Genomic DNA, 22,321 nt, shown 5'->3' on the forward strand with positions numbered 1-22,321 from the left:
TTGGTGAAACTCCCTTTATTTATTTCACTTGTGTTGTTGCTGCTGTTGTATAAGAAAGAGCAAAATAATAAAAAGAACAAAGTAAAATAAAATAGTAGCTGACCCAAACATTTTTAACTTTCCAAATGCAAAGACTCTTTCTTTCTTTCTCTCTCTCTTTCTTTCTGCCTTTTCTTTGCATTGATTTGCACAAGCATTTTCTCTGTGAGCCAAATACATCTCTGGTATAACTTCACTGAAGTCACTGGACTTACACCAGAGGTGATTTTGGTCATCTGTCCTGGGTAAATACAGTAGGAATAAATTGGTCACGCAGGCAGAGTGGCTGGCAATAAGTGCACTGAGTGGTCCTGGCAAACCAATAGGAAAGATCTAAAATAAAGATCCCAAACAGGTCTTTTATTTAACATAGGGCCTAAAAATCTTCCGGGAGCTACTGAATACTGCCCACTAACTGTACAAAGTATAGGTAGCATGCCTTCCAAATATCAAAATACCAGACGGAATGCCGTGAAAATAAATAACTTCTAATATAAACAAATGAGAACATATCAAACTGTTACCTCTTTAAACATAATGTAAATAAAAAAAATACCAGTCCTTCTACACAATAAATATTAAGAAACCATTGACATAGTTGAAATGTACTCATATAAATTAACAACTTTAATTACATTAGCCGAACAGACATTGGTTAAAGCACTGCATGTAGTATGCAAAATAATAATAATAACAATAATAATAATAATATCAACAACAAAACACAAAATGATAAAAACAAAATAGGCTTCATAATATCTTGGCTTTCATAATTTATATATATGTATATACATATATATAGTTGTGTATGTATATATATACTGTAGATATATATATAATATGTATATATACATACATATATATATCTTCAACCCATCGTCAATGTATTGTTTTTGAAAGTATTTAAATACAAAGAAACCCATTGAGAATTAACACAGATTCACTATATCTCAAAAAATAAATAGCTATATAACCCAGAAGTGCTGTTTGTTTCTGCCCATGAAAACGTTGCTTATAGTTGTTCACAAAAGGTCAAATTGCAATTTTATTTACTCTCACTGAAAACCCTTTTACTCCACATGTCATGCAGTGAGAGCAGATGGGGAGTAAAGCTTTTTTCAGTGTAAGGAAAGTGATTAGCATCTGATTCTTATACTGATGCACACTATTGACATGAGGTTTAACTTAAAGAACTTAATCATTTCCATCACATCTCTTCTACCTACATTTCAGAAATAGATTTTGCTCACTTTATTGATGCTGACTGGTAACTTTCTAGGAAAGGAGACCCTCTGAAATCAACAGCATTGCTTGCAGAGTAAGGCACTATTCCACACGAGTAACTACAGTCCGTAAAAGTTTTCATTTTGCACATAGACATTTCAGATGCCTGAACTTCTCTACCTCAGAGAAATTGCTGTTGGCCTCTACATGGCCTTGTGGTGCCGTAGTTAAATGAACTTGATGGCTTAAATCTCAACTAAATGTGAAAAAAAGGAGGTATATATAACACGGTCTTACTTTGCAATGATTTGGTGAGTGTTTCTATTAAAGTCAATGACAAAACTCCCATTTCATTTAGTTCTACAGTTTGGGGCCCTAGATCAGTATTCTGCTGTGACATATGAGTGCAGAATAATTATAAGCATCTGTAAGCATTTCCTTTTGCTAAACCCCAAGAATACAAATACATTCAGCCCTCCCAAAAAAACGTCTTAACATGCACTTTTGCCAGTTTCCTAGGTCTTGTATCCAGTGTGCATCTGACATGGAGGGGGGGGAAGAACCAAATGTGGTCAATTGTGAAGCAGGAAGATTGTGGAGGTACTAAACAAATAACATTTCTGTGATTAAACATATACTGAAAATGCATTTCCAATATAAACAGGAAGTAGGTTATATGGAAAGGAATGTGTTAGTAGTTAAAAGCCTCTTTTATTTTTAGTTTTTTTGGTATCGTCATACCTGAAAGGAGAAGTAATTTTTGAGACTGCATGCCCTTGAACAACTGTTTAAATATGGTAACAATTTCTTATGCTATTTTAGATACATGCAGATTTAATTAAATCAAATTATCAGGGATGGGGTGTTTTGCTGGAATCAGTCAGTCTTGATTAACATCCCGATTTCTTATTTTATTTTATCATATAGTTTTTCATTTCCCCCTTCTTTAAATAACTCTGACCACAAATCAAAACCCCATGACTGAATCTAGAGATTGGAGGGAGAAACCTTTAAAATTTGTGACTAGTACGCATACACAAATGAAAGCTAAAAAGCAGGGTTTAGGAACAGTTACTTCTTGATTTTTCTGGTTTTGGTGTATCTAGTATGAAACATGCTCACCATATCTGAAGTCTTACTTTCTTTCTTCACTTAGAAGTTGTCTCAGACTAGTTTCATGTTTTCCCCATTCACCACATAAAACCTGCTATCAAACTCAGGATCGCATTTCTTTTTAAAGAAAAAAAGTATGATGCTTTGGCCAGGGAAATCGGGAGCTTAAACTTCCTCCGATTGCAGCCAATGGGAGTTTTGCCATTGTTGTTTTAGGGGTAGGTGCTGGGATTTCAGGTCTCTAACGTTCTCTAACCAATCACACTTGAGAACAGGTTTTTACCATTGTAAGCCATCTCACCTGTCCCCCTTGCCACTATGGTCAGAGATCATCCATCATGCAAGCAGCCTGGTTTAAATAATTGAATTAAACAATGTTGGATATGGTGCCATTCATTCAAAATCCTTTCTCTCCTTCACACTGCCCACAGCAAAAAGAACCTGTGATTCACCCTGGGTTGCCTTTACTCATGTAAGTAGTTTTACTACTCTTGTAAGGAGACCAGTAGACATCAAAAAGTTGACATGAGTAAGGGTTCTGGGACAATATGCATCCAATATTAAGGCCAACTCTAAAGCCCTAAAGTGAAATAAAAGGTACTCTCCTCAACAACTGTCACAGACTGTCCCTGCTCCTGCTGTTCTAGAGCCCGGCTCTACTGCTAGAAAAATCAACAGCAATTCTGCCACTTGCTTCAAATGAAGCAGGGTCAGGAACTCGGTTTAAGTTATAAAGATAAATTAGTTGTGCATCTTTTTTTGTCTTTTTTTGCTATTTTTTAATTTTCCTACCAGCATTTGGTATCCCTCCCTTTCCCCAGGAAGAAAGCACAAAAAAACCCGAGCAAACTTCTGTAAATAATTTAAATCAGAAAGCCTTGATATTTTACAGAATACTTTTAGTGACAAATTTAGTGTTTACCCAATTCTTACCATTTTTTAATGTGGGTTTTGTTTTTTGTTTTTTGTTTTTTTTTTTGCAAATTGCAAACAAGTCTGTAAAAAAAAATGCATTGTATAAAAAGTACATAAATGTATAACCCATTAGCTGTACTATGCAAACTAAATACTGTGGAATAAATTAGATAGAAAACTTAGCTATAAGCAGGTATGTTGATATCTATTCAACAGAGGAAAGGGCTTTTTTTTTCCTTTTCTTTTTTCCTCTTTTTTTCTTTTTTTTTTTTGTTTTGTTTTTAAATCTCTATCAATACATACAAATATGGACATGGGCCCATGCACACACACATATGCACACACAGAGTACACTCACGCACACATGCACACACAAACAGTTTTGGCTGACAAAAAATGAAGGCCCTGATTACACTGTTAAACATGGTTCTCGCCATGAAGGTGCTAACACACTATCCCTAGCCAATGTGACTGGGTTAAATTGTGCTATCTTTTTTTTCTTTGTCTTTTTTTTTTCTTTTATTTGTATTTTTTTTATCTTTTTTACAGACCGTTTTCTCAACAAGGTGGGGAGCTGTGTTAGTGCTTCTTTCCATGAGAGGCATTTTGAAGCCTGACCTGTCAGAAGGCAGCTAACAGGGGCTTGGTCCTGCAAATCTGTGAGAGTCTGAAACTTCAGGCTCAGGGTTATCAAACTCAGTGTAAACAGGGCCTAATGGTTTCTCCCATTCCCTCTTATGATCTCCCCCTACCCAAAGACAAATGTAACTTTAACATTCTTTTAAATATGACAACGATAGAATTTCTTTTAACAAAAAAAAAAAACCTATCTACCTATGCCCTATGGGTTGGACCCTTCAGGTTAGGTGTTGACACTGAAAATTAGGTCTTGCAGGCAACGCACAAACCCATTAAGAATTGTCATGTTAGAGGGTGGTGGTTGAGCCAGCCAGTCTTTCACAGAAGACTGCATTTCAAACAGCAATCCTACCACAACTGCCATTCTCTGTATATTTGCAGGGGCGATGGTGGGCAGGGCCCAAAGCTGCTTGTAATTTCACATAAAGACTTTTCTAAGTGTACACCAGCACTTGAGGTTTCTCTCACACGAATGCCATTTTGAACATGTAGCCTCCCATTTGGTTGTAACAAACAATCTGTTAAACATACTGTGCTTTGCACACAAACATTCATTGTTTTAAGAACATTAAAGTGAAGCCAGAAGTGCTTATACTTTGTGTATACATACATATATACATACAGAAATATATACATATATATATGTATATCCCTTGTATAAAATTGTTTCCCAGCAGTGCACAGTTGCTGTGCATCAGGGACAAGTCTTAGTGTTGTACATGCAAGAAGAGTACAATAATGCTTAGATGGGCCTCGGATCCAAGCACCTTGGATCCAAATCCCAGGGCTTTTCTGGGCTTACTTCAAATGGCAATTTTCTGTTGAGGGTACTATTTGAATATAAATGGTTAACAGATATTCTAGCCTGAATGTAATCAACCCACTGACCCTTAATTCAAACCCTAACTTGTTACGGGTGAATGGTACCAACCACAAAGAGACTTTTTAGAGGCTTGCACAAATGTCTTTGGTGTATGTGTCTATTCATTTTAAGGTACAAAATAATAATAATTATTATAATAATAAAAATAGCTATTTTGTGTGCTGTAGCAGTTCTTGTATAGCTCACAATAAGTGCAGCTCTCAACCCCTCCCACACCCAACCACCCTCCCTTGCAAATATTTGTTAAATAAGGATTAGACAGGTCAGACACCATTGTAGTGCAAATAGTAAACGATTAAAAATTTCTTTTTTTTACAAAATATAGAAATGTTTGGCTCCAGTAACTGGACAAACATGTTCCTTTCAAGTATCTCTCACTGAAGAATTTTTGTTTTTTAAAACAAGTTACTTCCATTAAAAAAAAAAGTCTCTCTGGTTTGTTTTTTTGTCTGTTTTTTTGTTGTTGTTGTTTGTTTTTTTTCTCTCTCCCGCAGGTAAACAGTTTCAAACCAACTAGGTTGCATAGTTCTAATGTTGTAAGCACCTTTACAAAATGTAACTTCAATTCTTTCATTCGTTCTTTTTTTTATTCTGTTTTTTCTTCCATTTTTCTTTTTTTCCTTTTTTCTTTCTTTTTTTTTCTTTGTTATAAATGTAGTGCAGAAGATGAAGGTGTGTACACCTGCACAATATTGTCCCTTTACCAATGTTAAGTATATGAGTGTGTATAGTGTCTGTATGTATAGAGATATGTATATAAATACATAGCCATATGTATATACAGACAAACACTACACACCTACTCAGTTCCTCGGTAAATTTTGGGGGAAAGTGCCAGTGAATGTAGTGTTCATACACATGGCTTTTCAAGGAATTTAATTGGACTTAGTCCAAATTGCTGCAGGTTAGATGAGCTGCTACCACGGCTTGAACTGATGGGTAACTAAGGGAGGGAACACAACTCCCTTAGTAATAACTAATGTTTAGTACACTATGTAATAAGATAAGGAGCATACTGAAAGGAAGGGGAAACCCCCAACCCATACCGCCATTCAGACGTTATCTCATTCAAGCCCAGGTTCATGAAGCTTTCTTCCTTTTTATAGCTGAAGTCTCTTCTGATCCTCCACAAGTCTTTTTTCTTTTCACTCTCTGTTTTTGCTTTTATTTCCGATTACAGTTTCATTCGAAAAGGGGTTTTTTTTACCATGTCTTTCCTCTTCTTGGGCTTTTGATACATTTTCTTCTCAACTTAATGAGAAGGGTCTTGCACACATGTGTATCTATGAGCAGCCACACTCCTCCACGATCATATTCTGTATGTCTTTCTTAATGATGTTCTGACCATCGTCGTAGTAGAGCATGGACATGGGCCGCAGCTTGGTGGGCACACAACATGACTTGAGGTTGGCAAAGGGGCTGTGGCCCCGCATGCGGTAATGGTTGATGACAGTGGAGTGGAAAGATAATGATGAACCAGATGTGCCTGCTATATGGCTGGGGCAATCCCCTTCACAGTAGTTGGCGTGATAACCTGTAGGTGCAATGATCCAGTCACTCCATCCTATGTCTTTGAAGCTGACAAAGAACTGCTTCTTGCAGCAGATGTTGACTTTGCCATCACACTCCAGGCCTCGTCTCCGCCTCCTGTGCTGGCGGTCCTCTGAGTGCCGGGCAAGCATCATCAAGAAGGGACGATGTGATTGCTCCTTCTCCTCTTCCCCTGTGAATTCTCCAGCTTCCTTTTCTTTCCCTTCCCCATCATCTTCCTTTTTCTTCTTCTTGCCCAATAGCACCAGGCTGGCTCCAGTCTCTTGGCACAGGTCACAGGCAATCCGCACATCCAAAGAGTTCTTGCCTTGGTCCAGGAGTCTCTGGACGCTGCTGGAGACAGGGAAAATGTGCCAAGTGCTCTTACGGGTGTCCACTGCCTTCTCCGAAATCAAAATCTCACTCTTTTCACCTTTCAGCCCCCCGTCCTCCATATCTTCTGCTTCCTCAGGGTTCCCTTTTGGCTGCCGCTGCTGTTGAAACAGGCGGATGGTGACTTTTGTCCTGCTTCGGTTGGCCTTGGACACCTTCAGGAAGAGCCACACTTCAGCATGTTCCACCACCGATAATTCACTGCCTTCCTTGGAAATCTCAAAGTGCAACATTTTCTTGGCTGAGCCTGATTTGTTAAATGGAAATAGACAGGGAGAACTTGTTAGTATGTCTGCTTTCATGCTGTAAAAGACAATTCTCTTACTTGTCACCACAGGCATGAAGTTCCCTAGGTTTCCTACTTGGCTCGTTAAATTTTTAACACTGTTCTGTTCTAACCTTCCTTCACCTCATCCTCTCCTCATTTTGTCTTTTGTGAAAATGCTGTCTTTAGAAAAGTGTTTATTTGCCTGTTGTTTTCCAGTATCATATTTTAACCAAATCATTTTTTTTCATAGTAATGATATAGCCATTTATGTAAAGCATCTTACGGCAAATCAGCATCAGTAGCTGCAAAGTGTGCATTTGCCTACGCTGTGTTTGTAATCCCTGTTAGCTGAAAGGTAGCAATGCATTTATGACAACATGTATCTGTTGGCATGTATAGTCATTCTGCATGACTATATGTACCATGCACACACAAATCTGCGCCTAATAGCTTAAGGAGTGAATTCCAGTTCTGATGATTCTTTGCAAATGATGTGGGAATGAGGCCTGCCCTTTCTCCCTCTGTAAAATGCCATTCTTCATATGCATCTTAAAATGAATTGTAAATCTCAATTATTTCAAAAGCAAAGATACTAAAATATGAGCCTCAGCTTTGAGAGGTTTGCAGAGTTATATTGTAAAGAATTGCAGAATTGCAGCAGGCAGACTCTTCATCCTGTGAGATGTCAGCTGTAGATCCTGTTCTTAATTTAACACACTGTACTCGCTGTGATTATAGTAATGGTGAATACACTGAGAAATGAGCTAAAGAACTGTATAATTATAGGGATGGTTCTCTGGCATAATTGTATCAACTTGCTGAGATGTCATGATGATGATTATGATGGTGAGGAGGTGTTTCTCTGATACAGAGCTCATATCCCTGGCAGAAGTTGGAATGAATAATGAGGGCTGTTTAATGATTTGATCACTAGAACATGAAAAAGTTAAGAGAATGAATTAGCTGGCAGGTGGTGGTGGTATTTTATTTTTTTCTTTAAGAGAGGTAATTTTCTATTTTCTTGACAAAAGAAAAAGCCATGTTGGCATCTTTTGTTCTTTCTCAGCATGGAGGCCAGGATGGACTGGGGTCACAGATCTGAAATTTACAGATATCTGACCCTAGTGAGACAGAAACAGTATTCATAATTATCAGTCTGTCATTGATATTATTCATGAGCTACCCGCGGTTGTTGATCTGATTCTCTGGTTCAGTGGTTCTGCTTGTCAGGAAACCAGAACTTTGCACCCAAAAAAGGGCAAATGGTGATCACAAATGAAGTGGTTGGATGCACACAAGAAAAATTGCTCTCATGGCAGCAAAGTTCCTCTCCTTGCTTTCCCATTGCCACTAACCACTACTACAGGGTCCCTGACCATCCTCCTGCTCCCCTACTCTCAGGTGAGACAGAAGTGGGTCAAAATGACAAGAGACATCTGTCCTGCATTCACCTGCAAATTAAAGAGTTCCTGGTTTCTAAAGGCGGTAGGCAGTGCTGCCCTTGAGCTACCTGTTGCTTTCCTTCTCTGTGAAGTCCTGGCACTGACACATTCAGCTTTCCCTGGTGGCATTCCCAGGTCAAAGAGACAGATGTCTTTGAATTACAGTGGCCAAAGGGCACAGCGTTTTGTTTTTGTTTTCCCTCTAAGTGAGAGTGTGAAATTGTAGACTGTAACTGTCACTGAGATAGGGGAAACACATGGTTTGTGTTAACTGCTTCTCACAGGCTTTGCTGATGCCAGTCTCCAAAATGAGTTACATTCATTTCTCAGGGAGCTATATGAACCAGTAGGACTGTGCCTTAGAAAATGAAATGGCATATACAAAAGGAAGTGGCTTATAGAAAAGACAGAGCAAGCTGACCAGTCCTGCGAGACATAGTGGAGTTACTGGTTTTCTACTATTTTTTAAAATAAGATTAATTCAGTAGCAACTGAAAGTTCATTGTTCAGCTCTTACCAGCTAACATTTCCATTGTGGAAATGAAACCATGACAAAGCTGCCAGCTGTGTTGGAGCAGAGGGCAGGTAATAAGCATTAATCCCACTCCAACCCAGGTTTCAGAGCAGGAGGAGATGTACAGTGGCATCCCTCTGGTCCAGAGGAAGTCTGGTCCAAGATGCTGGTTGCTCTGTGCATACCGGTATTATAAAGAACATACAGATGTTCTCTTTGAGAAAGGATACTTCTAAAGGCCTGCAAAGATCATCCATACAGCCAGTGGCTTCATTCCCCCCGACTCTCTCTTTTAAAGCAAGCTTCTAATTGTAGATTATCCCTTTCTTTGGCACAGACCAAATAAACCCTTTCTGAGGGGGACCTGGGCTTCAAGGGAGCCTAAAGGCAGGTCACCTGCCAGGACTGGGTTGCTACCTCCAAGACTCTCCATCCAACTCCTTCTGCTTGGTGTCCCTACCTAAGAAAACCTAGACCAAGCTGCAGAAAGTGTTTTCTGGCACCAGCAGCTTCTTCCCAGCTGCCGCCTTTCCCCAGAGCTCACAGGCTGGTGCAGGGCACAAGCCTATATGGCTGGGAAGTCCAAAACTTACTCTGTGTTCCTGAGGTACCAAGCTGGGCACAGACAGCAAGTTCTGGCACTAGGAGGGATCCTGTGCATGAGCAAATCTGCTGTGCTGGGCATGAACATGGAAAACCGGCCCAGTTGTACTCAGGAGGAAGCAGCTCAGGTGTGCAGACTTCAGCAAGAAGTTATAAGGCCCATCTTACAGAAAGCAAAGCCAGACAGCTCTGCATTACAGAATAACCTAATACTGTTAAGTGGTAATGCATGATATATCATGTTCTGTTATTTCCATGCTGATGGGAGTTGAAAATAGTTACGAAGTGACCTATCTCCAACAGATACACACTGCCCAGGTAGTATAAGGCATGTCCTTATACAGGGATAACAGCTTCCCTCTAGGTTGTTAGCTACAGTAACAGCCTCTCTGGATGTGGTTTAGCTATATCTTCACTCATGAATAGTTGATTCAGATTCTAAAGAAAAAAAGATGCAGGAAGCTTATATAAGCCTAATATTTCTGGACACAACAAAGTCCTGAGTCCTCAAACTTGCATAGCTAATAAAAGGTTTTATAGCAATTAAAAAAACCTTTCCCTTTCACAGATCTTTTTAGAAGGAGACTGGAAATGGTGCAGAGTTTGGGATAAAAAGCATGCTTTCACATCAGGAAAAAAACCAAAGCTTTTCTGAATTCTCTCCACATTCACAACTAGTTTGTTACGATCACACAGCACAAATGGTATGAATCCTGCAGTCTTTACGAGGTCACTATGCTCAGACAAGCTCGTTTTGAAATCAGAGCTTGGCCTGTGCTAAAGCTGAATTGGGATCTCTGGATCTGGCTTATTTTGACTACACATTCACTTTATAACAGGATCTTTATTTCCAAAAGGTTCGGTGCTACAATAAAATAAATTCTTCAAGTGTTCTGAGACAAGAAAAAAAAAATCACTGTATTTCATTTTCTCCAAATATTGCTTAGGGATTTAGCAGTCGTTCCTTTTTGGTCTGAGTTAATGACCAGGTTCAAAGCTTCGGAAATGTATACTGTTCATCTAACTGAAAGTAAAGAGGAGACCTTCCTGAAAGTCAGGGATGGTATCACTTCCATAATTATGCTTTGTTTATCCTCTCATCCTGCCTTTTCATCTGCCACAGCTGATTTGCAAGGGTCTTTTTCCATTTCTAATCATCCTGCTCCTCCTGCCTGACTCCTGTGGAAAGACCCACAGCCCAACAGTGGTAATGCCTTCATCACTTCCATGCTCGTATAAATGGCAATGTCAACAGCTTGTATTGTTATCATAGCAGAAAGCAGCTGAAAAAGGAGATGAGGGATTACTTTGGCCCCCCTTTGATTGCTTTTCCTCATCTCCCCTTCCCAAAGCCTTGGAGAGGGCATCTCTCTGCTTTATTGCAGAGCAAAGTCCCTTCCAGCAACAGGGTTGAGACGCTGGGGGAGCAGTCTAGCAGCACGAGTGACACCAGCAAATGCTGTGAGAAACGGTTAAAAATACAAGTCCTAAGAAGTAATGCATATATGGTAAAAGGTTTAATGGAAGGAGTTACTGAATGGAAAGAAAGTGTAGCATCATATATATAGCATGAGAGTTTGCTCGTATCTGCTTTTCTCTTCAGTGGTGCTCACACACCTTTTTAGGAGAGAAACCTGAATGTGGAAGCAGAGGGGAGCCTGCACAGGTACCTCCTCTCTGCCTCTGGAAGGGGCTGCTCAGGGCTGCCAAGTGGCACTTGGTGATGGGCATGGAGGGGACTGGCAGAGCCCTTGCAGGACGCTGGGGGCAGCTGGTGCATGGTAGCTCCTGATGGGCTCACATAGCTTGTGCTGGGCTGCAATTTGCAGCGAGATTCAAAATTGAGCCCTGCTAGTTCAAGCTGTATTCATAGAATAGGTAGGGTCTAGACTGTACAATTAAGATCTTGGGGGGGGGGATGTAAAATGCTAAGATACTTAAACTTACTTTTTTTTAACCATATGCTGTTAAATGATCAAGGCTGGTTTTTTCCATAATGAAAGTGATTATCCTTTCTGACATTATAGCATGACTTATTCTTAATTTCTCTTAATAGACAGTATTTAAATTTTCCTTTGAAAAATGCTATCTGTGTAAGAAGGTGCTGTTACTTTAAATTTCCATGCTTCACCAGTGCTCAATTTTAAACCGTTTTTACATTATACTGTAAGTGAACTGTTTTTCCATACAAAGCAAGCTTTTTTTTTCCCTTTTTTAGTTGCTAACTTTACTACTGCCTATGTTTAGATTTGGGGGAATTTGTACTGCGTGCCAATCTGTAATTACATTCAAAAGCATCCTTCTCTTCACTTCTCATTTCCGTTCCCCAGGAGACAGAAAAAAATAGGTTACTAGAAAGGTTCCTCTAAAGAGAGTGAAGAGAAGAGCATGGTTATTGAGAGATAATTGCTCAAAATGTTTACTAATGAGTGACCACTAGAGTCAGATGAATTGTTCATGGGGTAGAATTTATTCGGTGAATTTAGCACTGTTATCGTCTGGCAATTATCCCCTAGGCGGACTGATTATTACCAATGAGTTATTACCATGATTAGACAGTGGCCATTTCTGTGAATGCATTTCAGCCTATGGATCACTGGCAAGAGATTTCTTCTAACTATTCATCACCCCTCATATGTGACTGGTCATCCAGGTTGTGTGCTTTCGTTCCTGCGCCCTGACTGGCGCCTCTTACAACGGGAGGAGCAATTATGACACAAATTCCAAACACCTTATCTTTATATTCACATGGCCTTTGCTGCCAGCAAAAGGAGATTTTTGTTGCAAGAAAAAAAATAAACCAAAAAAGAAAACCAGGAAAAAGAACTATTCCCCAAGCATTCGCAGGGGGGGGAAAGCAGCAGCAACCTTATTTAAATACCTCTTCTTGAAAAGTTAACCCAAAAGGGCACTGACAAGGTCATTCAGAATGTGAAATAATTCAGTTCTGGTGAACCTTGACTCTCCTCTGCTATTTTGTTAGGAGGGAAGCACTTTACATCCCCAGCCTTGAGTTCTTTCCAAATTGAAAGCCCTTCCCCCCACAAGGCTTTAAATATTTAGAAACAGAAAAGGTGTTTGTTTGGTTGAAGTTTTTTGTTACCTGATTTTTGCGTTTACATCTAAAATAGCTCAAGCAAAATTCAGGGTCACTTTCACAGATAATATATTTCAAGGTAAAGAAAATATCAAGACTTTGTCTTTCATGAAAGACAGCATAATTTTTTCTTGTACATGCTTGTAATAATTTGTTGTAAATCCTAAAATTAAGTGGATCAGAAGCTGCCAGTCTGTTTTCATTAAAATATTCAATTTCTGTGCACTAAGGCCCAAATCCCAAGCCCACTGAAATGAATAACAGAACTTTTAACTGCTTCCAGTAGACTAAGTTTCAGTATTAAATCAGTCTTGCAAAGCTCTGTGGCATTAAATAAGATTGCCTTTTCATACCCATATAGACATATCTAGGTATAAGAACTCCTCAGCATGAATCATGTACACATATGCAGTGTGGATAAAACCTGCACACAGATCACATGAATGCACACACTTATCTGCAGGAATCTATTCATATTACATTGGTACAGGTACAGCTACATGGGTATACAAGCATGTCTTGGCATAGATATACTTCTGCTTATCCCTTCCCAAATCTTTGTTCACAAAGTCAAGCCATCATCAACTTGTGCTTATACACACGTGCAGGCAAATCCATATTCATATTCCCAACTGCATGTGCATATAAAACTGTGTGCATGACTACACAGAGAGGTGGACACATGCAGTATTTTCTGTCTCGCAGGTATCTTTTTCTAGACTGGTTCCCATCTTCTCAGATTCCTCTGTGTGCTCCCAAGTTATTCTCGAACCAACCAACCTCCCTCGTCACATTTTGGTACAATTAAACAGATTAATACAGATGGCTTTCTTCTTCTGGAAGTAACTTGCTTTCAATTGCTAAACTTAAAATCTTTGGTACAGTATGCCAAAGGGGAAAAAAAATCAAGGGGAAATAGGCTTGTTTTCTAAAAGCCAAAGAGACTGCATTAGAAAAAGATGTGAGAAAATCAGCTCAGATGATGATTCACGGTCACATTTCTCAGTATCTTGTAAAAAATAATAATGATCATTTCTGATCTCTCTAGATTTCCAGAACTTTTAGCATCCATCAGTTTATCTTTTTCCTTTTTTCCCTTTGCCTATTTGCTTCCTGCATTGTTTTACTTGCAGTCTCCCACTCTAGTGAATCTTTGCCTTTTAAATAAACTAGAAGAGAGAAACGAGCTCCACTCAGAGAAGCTAGATAAGCATAAGGATCTCTAGGATTCAGGATCTTATTAGGTAAAATAGGAGCTTGCAGGAAGGTTGCCTTGTGTGGAGCAAAAAGCCTTTGGAGTGTGCCCTCTCGTGGCCATTCTTTATTCAGCACGGATACCTGTACCATTAAATACGTTCACGTTCAACTGCAAATCGGTTAGTTTTAAACGGGCATAAGCAAACCATCCTTTTTTCCTTCCTGAACTGCCATCCTAAAGGAGGTATCTTCCTGGGAAAGGAGTGAGTGTGTGTATGTATCTGAACATGAAGGTAGGCATCTCATGATCAAGTCGGCTCACCCTGAGTTCAGTATGAAGTGATACAGAAAGGTAGAATTGGTCTAAGTAGCTGTCAGACTTGTCGTTTTTCTCCCTGACAGTTCTCCTAATGGTAAGCCTTTGGATTTCAGTATTTCCATCCAGTAATTCCTATCACCTTCTCAGGGGCTGATGTTAGCAACCCATTTCATTGGTAGTTTAGTTGCCAGGATCAAATTCACTTGGCAAAATCCCAGGTCTGCCTGATAAGCTATCTATTTAACATCAGGAAAGAGTTAGTAGCCAACCATATTTTATGATCATTGGTTATCTCCATTATAGAACCTGTTGGATTTTCTTGTCACAAAATTATATTGACCTCTCTTCTCAAAAGACTATTTTTAAGACCTTGAAGTAACCCACAGAGCTCTGGCACAGCTACCCACATAGCAGAACTAATCGAGGTTAGTAATCTTAGTCTGATATGCAAGTAGAAAATAATTCCCATGTTTTACTTGTAAGAGTGCCAAAGGACAGTAGGGTGCATTTGTAAACTTTTGCCCAATGCTCGTGGTCATTAGTTTTGCACAGATCTGCCTGGATTTGTTAGCTGTGAAAGCTACCTGCCAACTCTTTTTCTGATCTCCTGGACGTAACTACACCTGTGCTTCACTGCAGGTAGTTCACCCTCTAATTGTCTGAAGCCTGTGCTCCTTTGAATTTTGGTATGTTTTAGAAAACAGCAGTCTCAAGCCAGAGCCACGTGCACAGGGCACTGTTTGTTCATTCACTCCATTTCATTGTATGTCTGACGATACGGCTGCTGAAAGATGGAAATACTACTTTCTTATGAAGGCAAGTAGTAAATGTGGCTTCTGAAGGGTAGGGAGAATGGCTGGTTTATGTCAAATCATACCCAAAGGAACAAAAAGCCTAACGTCTTATTTCTCTTTCCACAGACCTTTATTTGATACAATGTGAGATGTTTCCATTCATTTTCACTGGTTTCTTATTGCCCTCTTTTGAGGCAGAGTGAGTTTCACATTAAAAGCAGGAAGAACATTGACCTGACTGTGAGAGGAGCACGTTTATTCTCCTGTTTGGTGTTTTAAACTTATCCATACTCTTCCCAGTTCCCACATAGTGAAAAATGGGGACTGTCCATGTGGCTATATTCTTTTCCTGTCTTTAACTCACATTTCCTATATGTCATGTCACTTTCCTCAACAGGAAAAATAATACTGCTCTAATATTTGACATGTAATACTGCTGGTGCATGAGTGGGAGAGATCCCAGGTAGAGCTTACTTAAGTTGCTGTATTATTGGCACCTGGAAAGTGTGGTAGATCCTCTGATGTTAGCAGGGCACCAGATGCGAATGGCTATGGATGAAAAATATGTTTTAGCAGTCTGAAGTTATCTTTTCCATCGTAAGCCCAAACCCCAGAGCTGTTTCTAGGTGCTAATTGCTCCTCCCTCCTCTCAGATCAAAGTCTAGCAGGTTTAGGAAAAAGGGCCGGAGCAGCCCTCCTGCCTTGGCTTCCAGGATGGGCTTAGTGAGAAGGTGGAGAACAGCAGCAGGGAAGAAAAGGCATGGGAACACAACAGATGCCCCTGTCCTTCAACTCCATAGCATCAGTCTCCTTAAATTAACCTGGCAAGCAGTGGTAGGACAACCCTATGTAAATCAAACTAAGTGACGTGTTAGTGTTGGGTAGCTTTTGGCGGGGGGGATCAGCGGCTGGACTATTGGCCAGCGTGTGGGCAATGGCACGATTTTCACTGCTCACGTGGTCCCGAGAGCCAATGGCTTCAGGAGCCGCCGTTGGAGGGTGTCGTACTGAGTAGGCATATATCAAATTCCAAATTCCTTTGTGTCAGAGCTCAGGAGAGACAATAATGTGTTTACAAATGATTGGGACTCACACAGGGAAGAGAAACCACTGCTTATGCCATATGTGTTTCACTGTGCTCAGAGCGAGCTGCTGAAAACCAGGTGGGGAATCCGACTCATAGATAGCTTAGAGATTTCCTTGCTTTTAAAATCTCACTTCTAAACTAACACTGAGCCACCCTTGCTTCTAACGACCTCTGGCACTGACACCTCCTGCCTGCTTTCTGAAGTGGAGGGGATGGAAAAAACTGAAAAGCCTAAGCTTTCATACTGAAGGAACTGAAAATGTGCATATTGACAAGGACTCCAAAGGCAAGGGCTCCTTGTACAGTTGGAAATCGGACAGCTAGCAGGAGTGTCTGCTCTTAAAAGCATGCACACTTCTTGTGCATGGCTCCCCTGCAAACAGAACATCTGAGTCAACAGGTTTTCAGGACTGGAAACTCTGAGTGTTGTCTTAATTGTTTATACTGCTGCAGCAAACTTTTAAACAAAAATGCTTGGAGTTCCTTTGCATACTTTGCCTACCATATGCTGTACCAAACAAAACAATGACATTCTTTTAAAACCGTCTTGGCAACAGGAAAAATGCTTTGGCTAGACAGCATCATAAAAAGTTGCTGTTAGTTAGATGATAGAGTTACTGCGAGATCCTGCTATTGATGCATGTATAAACATATTCACATATACTAACAGATATATGTGCACATACATGTACATTTAATTCAAATGGGTTCTGGTCCATATTCATGTAGGAACAAGACAGTAAAGTGCAACTTTAGAGCTGTTTCCTATAGGCAGTTGACGTGAGCCCTAAGGCATTACTTAGTACATATCTATATTCTGAGCTCTTACTGTGTAAGAGTCAGGGAAAACAGAACTGTGAAAGACTAGAAAATACACCCTACCAAGGTTGCATTTTTTTGGCAGGAGCATTTTAGGAACAGAATCTTTTTTCCAGTAAGCAGAAGTCTGCATTACAAGTTGGATCAGCTACAGCAACTTGTCCGGTTCTATTGAAGTCATCTGACAGTCCCTGCAACTCTTTACTGCCGAAGATGCTGTGTTAAATTACAAAAAAGAAGAAAAAAACCCTAACAAAGCCCACACAAAAACCCTTCTCACTTCTAAAAGTTAAAGCTGTTTCATCTGATTTTGTAATTTCCACTGTAATTTTTACATGAAAGGGTTGTTTCCCAAGTAGTTTGCAGCTCACTTTCTATCTTGATAAACTCCCCAAAAGGCTTCAGCCCTTTTTCCTTTCACCATCAGCTCTGCAATCCAGTACTTTGCTGCAAGTACTGTGGTTGCACAGGCACAGTTTGGAGGACCCCGCTGCAGCCTGACTTTCTGATCAAGATTGGTTAGAGAGCTTCCTCCCTGTGTGGCTGACTGTGCTTAGCAAGTGTAATCTGTAGCCAAGACTAAGAAAAATCAAATTCCTTCAGAGTCCTACCCCCCCCCCCCCCCCCAATCCTATTCCTCCTTCTCCCTTCCCCCAAGTCTCATCCTATAACCTTGCAGAAAACATTATTCCTGAGGAGAAGGAAAGAAGTTAATTGCAGTTCTGGCACAAAGGATATTTTAGTTTTGTTTTTCAAGCACTCACCTGATTCCGCAAAGGTGATGATTTCTGAGGTTTGCTCCACAACTTCATTCATTTCAGCTCTTCTTCCAACGTCATCCTCTATTTCCACATAACCATCCTCTCCCACCTTTCCCACATGGAGTTTTTTGATGGCGTTTAAAAGTGCTGCCTTGGGCACCGGCTGGGTGATATTAGGTCTGTCCCTCAAGTGCAACATGTTCAGTATGTGCTTCTTTACTGCTTCCACCATCTCAGGCTGTGAGCTGGGCACATCCTTTGAGAGCGTGGCGAGGGCACATGATGGACAGTCAGTGACTGAACTGTGCCCCTCGGATCCTGGGGTTGGGGAACTCCTCACTATAATCCAGCAAAGCACCAACAAAAATCCTCTCTTCCAAAGCAAAGGCATCCTGGCAGCAAAAGTTGTTGTGATTCCCTTTTTAAAAGGCCCTGCTTTTCCTCCCCCTTCACGCACAGTTTTTTTGGGGCTGGTTTGGGTTGTTTGTTTGTTTGTTTGTTTTTCCTTCTCTTCAGCAAATTCTCTGGAACAAGAACCAAAAGTTTTCTGTGAAGTTTTGTTTGCAGGTTCCCTCTCTGAATGCAATAAGTGCTGTAGATGTTTGTGGCTGTCAGGGAGAAGAGTTCTGACTCTGTCTCAGAGTAGGAGAGAGACACAGAGAGAGGGAGAGAGAGAGAGAGGACGGATTGGCCTAAAGTGAGTGAGTGAATGAGAGAGGGAGGGAGTTTTGTCTGTGAGTAAAGGCTATGATTAGGAAGGGGGAGGAACAGGCAGGCTGGCTTCCTTATGCTCATTGCTCCCCTAACACACACCTCTCTTCAAATATCACTACTCGTGGTTTCTGCCCTCCCCCCTTTCTAAAATCTCTTTTCATTCCTGCAAATTTAATCTTTTTTTTTCCTGTGGTTTTTTTTTTCCCCCTCTCTGTTTGACCCTCCTGGCTCCCCCCTGCCTGTCATCCCCCCCCCCCCCCCGACCCCCTTTTTTTTCCATTCCTTCCCTCTTTGTGTTGTTTAGGTTTGGTTTGTTTGGTTTATTCCTTCAACAGTATCACTGGCTTTAACTGAATAGAGGGAATTTGAATGAATGAAAAAACTGAAACCTTTTATTAAGGAGCACCTTGCTCTTGGTCCTGCCTGGTTTAAGCAGGGATGTTAAATAGCTTGTGAATGAGATGGGAATGAGAGCAGGGGCTCTGAATATTTTGGGCAGAATATTATTCTGCCTTCAGGAAAAGAGAAAAAATCTTTTCTGCTCACTTCTAAATGCTGGAGGTTATCAACACTGGCAAGAGATCTGAGGGGAGCAAAATAACACTGTTTGGAGGGCTATATAATACATGATATGCTCTCCGGCTGCAATATGCAGTCAGGCACTGAAAGCCTAAGCAGGAGCTGGTGCAGCACTTTATCTGTGACATGCTAAGGTAGTGCCCGCAGAGCTGGAATATCTCTACTTCTCTGCTAGCCTGTGCCTAGAAATTCTCAGGCAGATATATTTAGGTTTGGGGTTAATCAAGTAATGTCTGAAAAATGCTTTGAAGGTGAAAAGTGTTACATGTCATCTGGCCAAATCATACTTGCTCCTGACTCAGGCAAACCCCTCATCGATGCCAATAATAATTCTCTCTGAGGGAAGGCTGAGTAAGATCTACATTTGGCCCATTGTTATTAGGAGGCACTTTTTTGTTTCATTCATTTAAACCACACAGAGCAATCATAACATTAGAATAAGACATCGGGAATGAAAAGCAAGCTAAAACACTGTGAGGAGCCCGAGTTTCCACTAGTGTTGGTAGACCCTTGCCAGTTCATGCCCGTGTGGGTCTTGCTGTGCAGTGAAAAGGCATTCCCAGTGTCACTGCCATGGCTTAATGCTGCCTGTGCATTCTGTAGCCCCTCCGTTCTGTTCCTTACCTAGCAAGGGTGAAGTGAGCAAACTCCCTCCGCTGGAACTTGGTAATGGAAAATGAGAACACTACAGCTGATAGACTCTAACTTCTGAGGTTCTTTCCCTGCAGACTTTAACTTGTACAGATTTTCTCAGAACAGCATCTGCTCTTTTAGTATTTACCCTCTTTCCTGTTTTCATTCTCTCTTTCACACCTTTGTCTTCTCAGGTGTGCTTACTTCCTATCCAGCAAATATTCCGCTTTCTCTATATTACCGTCAAACACTGTATTTTAGTAGAAAGGAGTAACTTATAAATATAAGCATTGTAAGGTCTCTGATTTCCATGAGATGACTACAGGCACATGGGTTGAGAGACAGGTAAGGAATTATAGTTGAGTAAATGAAACACACAGAAGTAATTGAACAATCAACCAAAGTTTTACAAATGTTATATATTGCGAGTCCTTTTCAATTAAGCTCTTTTATAAGTCTTTCACTGTTATAAGGCATCCACAGTACACCGTCATCTCTGTTTTACTGACCTCAGTTGCTATACTGTTATATACTGTTACACTTATGGGTCTGTCAGCATTATAAACCCTGCAGCCATTCTTATAAACACATCTTTGTAACACAAACCTCGCTATAATACATCTAAATTTCTTGGATCTTGTGAACAGCCCAAAGTCTGTTGTAATTATATGAAGTCTGAAAGTCAGCTTGAAATAGAACTGAAAGTTTAATTGGACGAAAAAATAATTTCAGATGAAAATATGCAGTCATGATTAGATGTACTAACAGATGACATAATTAAAGGGGTTATTTATAGTTCTAATATAGCACCTATCCCAACAGTGTCTGATGAAAAGTAAGGGATAGGCATAAATCAATATAAAACACAGATAAGTATATTTGGGTTCTTGCTGTGGGGTATACATTGCTTGCCATATATAACAGGTACACTTATCACAGACAATCTCTATTACATATAGGTATAGCATATTTTACTTGCATGCCATGATGATGAGAGATTCAACATTAAAGCAGAACTTTCTAAACCCCACTGTTTTCTAAAAGCTAGTCTGCTGATACCGCTGGTATCTACTGCAGTTGTACTTAACAGACATAAATATATAGGTACAAAAATACAGGGTGTTCCAATAAATAGAAAAATAGTGGTTCAGACTGTTTCTATAAAATCACCTGAGCTGCAAAGCTCTGTATATGCATTCATTCAATAGACCCCTAACAGCATGCACAGGAATTAAAAGTTTCAATTTTAAAAGAAAAAAAAATCTGATGTAAAGTTTTACCTCTCTAGTCCTGACTCTCAGAAGGAGACTGCTGTATTGTGCATTAAGAACTGCTGAAGTTCCTCTTTGTGGTATTTATAATGCGAAGCTTTATACTGTACTTCTCATGTGTACACTCACATATAATGTCTGTCAAAAGTAAGTGGGCCGGATCACTGTGCTGGATTGGTTAATCCTGTTACATCAGCAATTGACTGTTTTTCCTGTATGAGACATACTTCTGGTAATTATCTAATGGAAACTCCTAATTGTCTAGCATGACAAAATATCGTGGATTCAACTTGTAGTGGTGATCTCTGTATCCATTTAAAGAATAGAACTTAAAATCAGACTGAAAGCAAACACTATGAGTCAGGAAGACACACTCCAACTTGTTTTATTGCACAGCTAGATATAGATATTATTAGATGTAGATATCACTGATTTAGTTCAAATACAGTATTTGCCAGATACTTAATTGCTAGTTTGCAAATTGTTTTTCTTCTTCTTTCATACTTAAGAATATACCAGATAATCTATTTGCAAATTTGGATTCGTTTCAACTTCAGAAAAATGCACTTGATTAAGAATCCTTTTGCTGTGGATGAATTCTGTTTTAAATCAATCTTTGTATAAATACGTCCTTCTGTTAACTTAGGGATCCCTTTAAAGCTCTTAAAAATGAATCATATTGCTCTTGTCCAAGTCTCCTGGCTTCTTGACGTGCGGATTGCATCACACTATTAAAAACTGTTTAGACATCTAAAAATAAGTTACGATGAATGACAGGTCACATTTTTTGCAAGTGTGATATTAACACATGTGGAATAAAATAAAATGTAATTTTCATTCCAGTTTACATTCATGAGGATCAGAAATCACTCTGCCAATTAGGCAGCACGAAAGTAATATATATAAGGTCAAAAGTAAATTCAAAATCCATCTCCTTTCTTGAACACACATAATAGCTGGCTTTATGTGGTACCGTTTATGACAAATGGCATGATCATGCAGTCTTTACTCATTCAAAACACCCACTGATTACCAGAAAATCCCCATCCTTCAGATTTTTTTTTTTGGCCTGAATCGTACTTATGATTGTATTTTTATGTCCTGTTGGTAATGTAAGTCTAATCTGTCTTGGAATATGGCTGATCTGCATCAGGGAAGGAAGATTTTAAATTGTCAATTTACAGTGATACCAGGGAGCCCTTATAGCAGTGTGGATTCCAACTGGTGTGTGTGTGTGTGTGTGTGTGCTGTATTCACATGACAGCTTTGGTAGAATGAGCAAAAAATCAGGAGTTAATGGGAAACATATGACCACATAGGTTGTTTTGTTTCCCAGGTTTAATATGCATATAACAAGTTTCCAGGCTGTAACATGCTGTGGATTGAAGCCTCTTGAAACAGGTTTCAGTAGCTTTCCTGCGATCTGACTTTGGGGGTTTCAGTTATTACAAAGAACAGCTTTTTTTTTTTGTTTCCCCTATTTTTTT

At 39.8% G+C, this 22,321-nt stretch overlaps 1 protein-coding gene and 2 long non-coding RNA genes across 7 annotated transcripts in view; 2 read left to right on the forward strand and 1 right to left on the reverse strand.

Moving 5' to 3' along the window:
• Positions 1-20,922, reverse strand: INHBA (inhibin subunit beta A). Its single transcript, XM_061374909.1, has 3 exons — positions 20,844-20,922; positions 17,641-18,161; positions 1-6,983 (listed from the first exon to the last, which is right to left on the reverse strand). The coding sequence occupies exons 2-3, from the start codon at positions 18,026-18,028 to the stop codon at positions 6,097-6,099; spliced, it is 1,275 nt and encodes a 424-aa protein (XP_061230893.1). The 5' UTR covers positions 18,029-18,161; positions 20,844-20,922; the 3' UTR covers positions 1-6,096.
• Positions 1-22,321, forward strand: part of LOC133223842 (uncharacterized) — a 487,088-nt gene that overhangs the window by 160,290 nt on the left and 304,477 nt on the right. The window lies entirely within an intron of this gene.
• Positions 16,032-22,321, forward strand: part of LOC133223845 (uncharacterized) — a 20,636-nt gene continuing 14,346 nt past the window's right edge. The window contains exon 1 of the long non-coding RNA XR_009728706.1: positions 16,032-16,133. This is a non-coding gene — a long non-coding RNA (uncharacterized LOC133223845). The remainder of the gene's footprint in view (positions 16,134-22,321) is intronic.

Source organism: Neopsephotus bourkii, unplaced genomic scaffold (assembly GCF_033783945.1).
Source record: "Neopsephotus bourkii isolate Nb327-2 ecotype Australia unplaced genomic scaffold, CSIRO-AGI_Nbou_v1 NB_1655, whole genome shotgun sequence".
Classification (NCBI taxonomy): Eukaryota; Metazoa; Chordata; class Aves; order Psittaciformes; family Psittacidae; genus Neopsephotus; species Neopsephotus bourkii.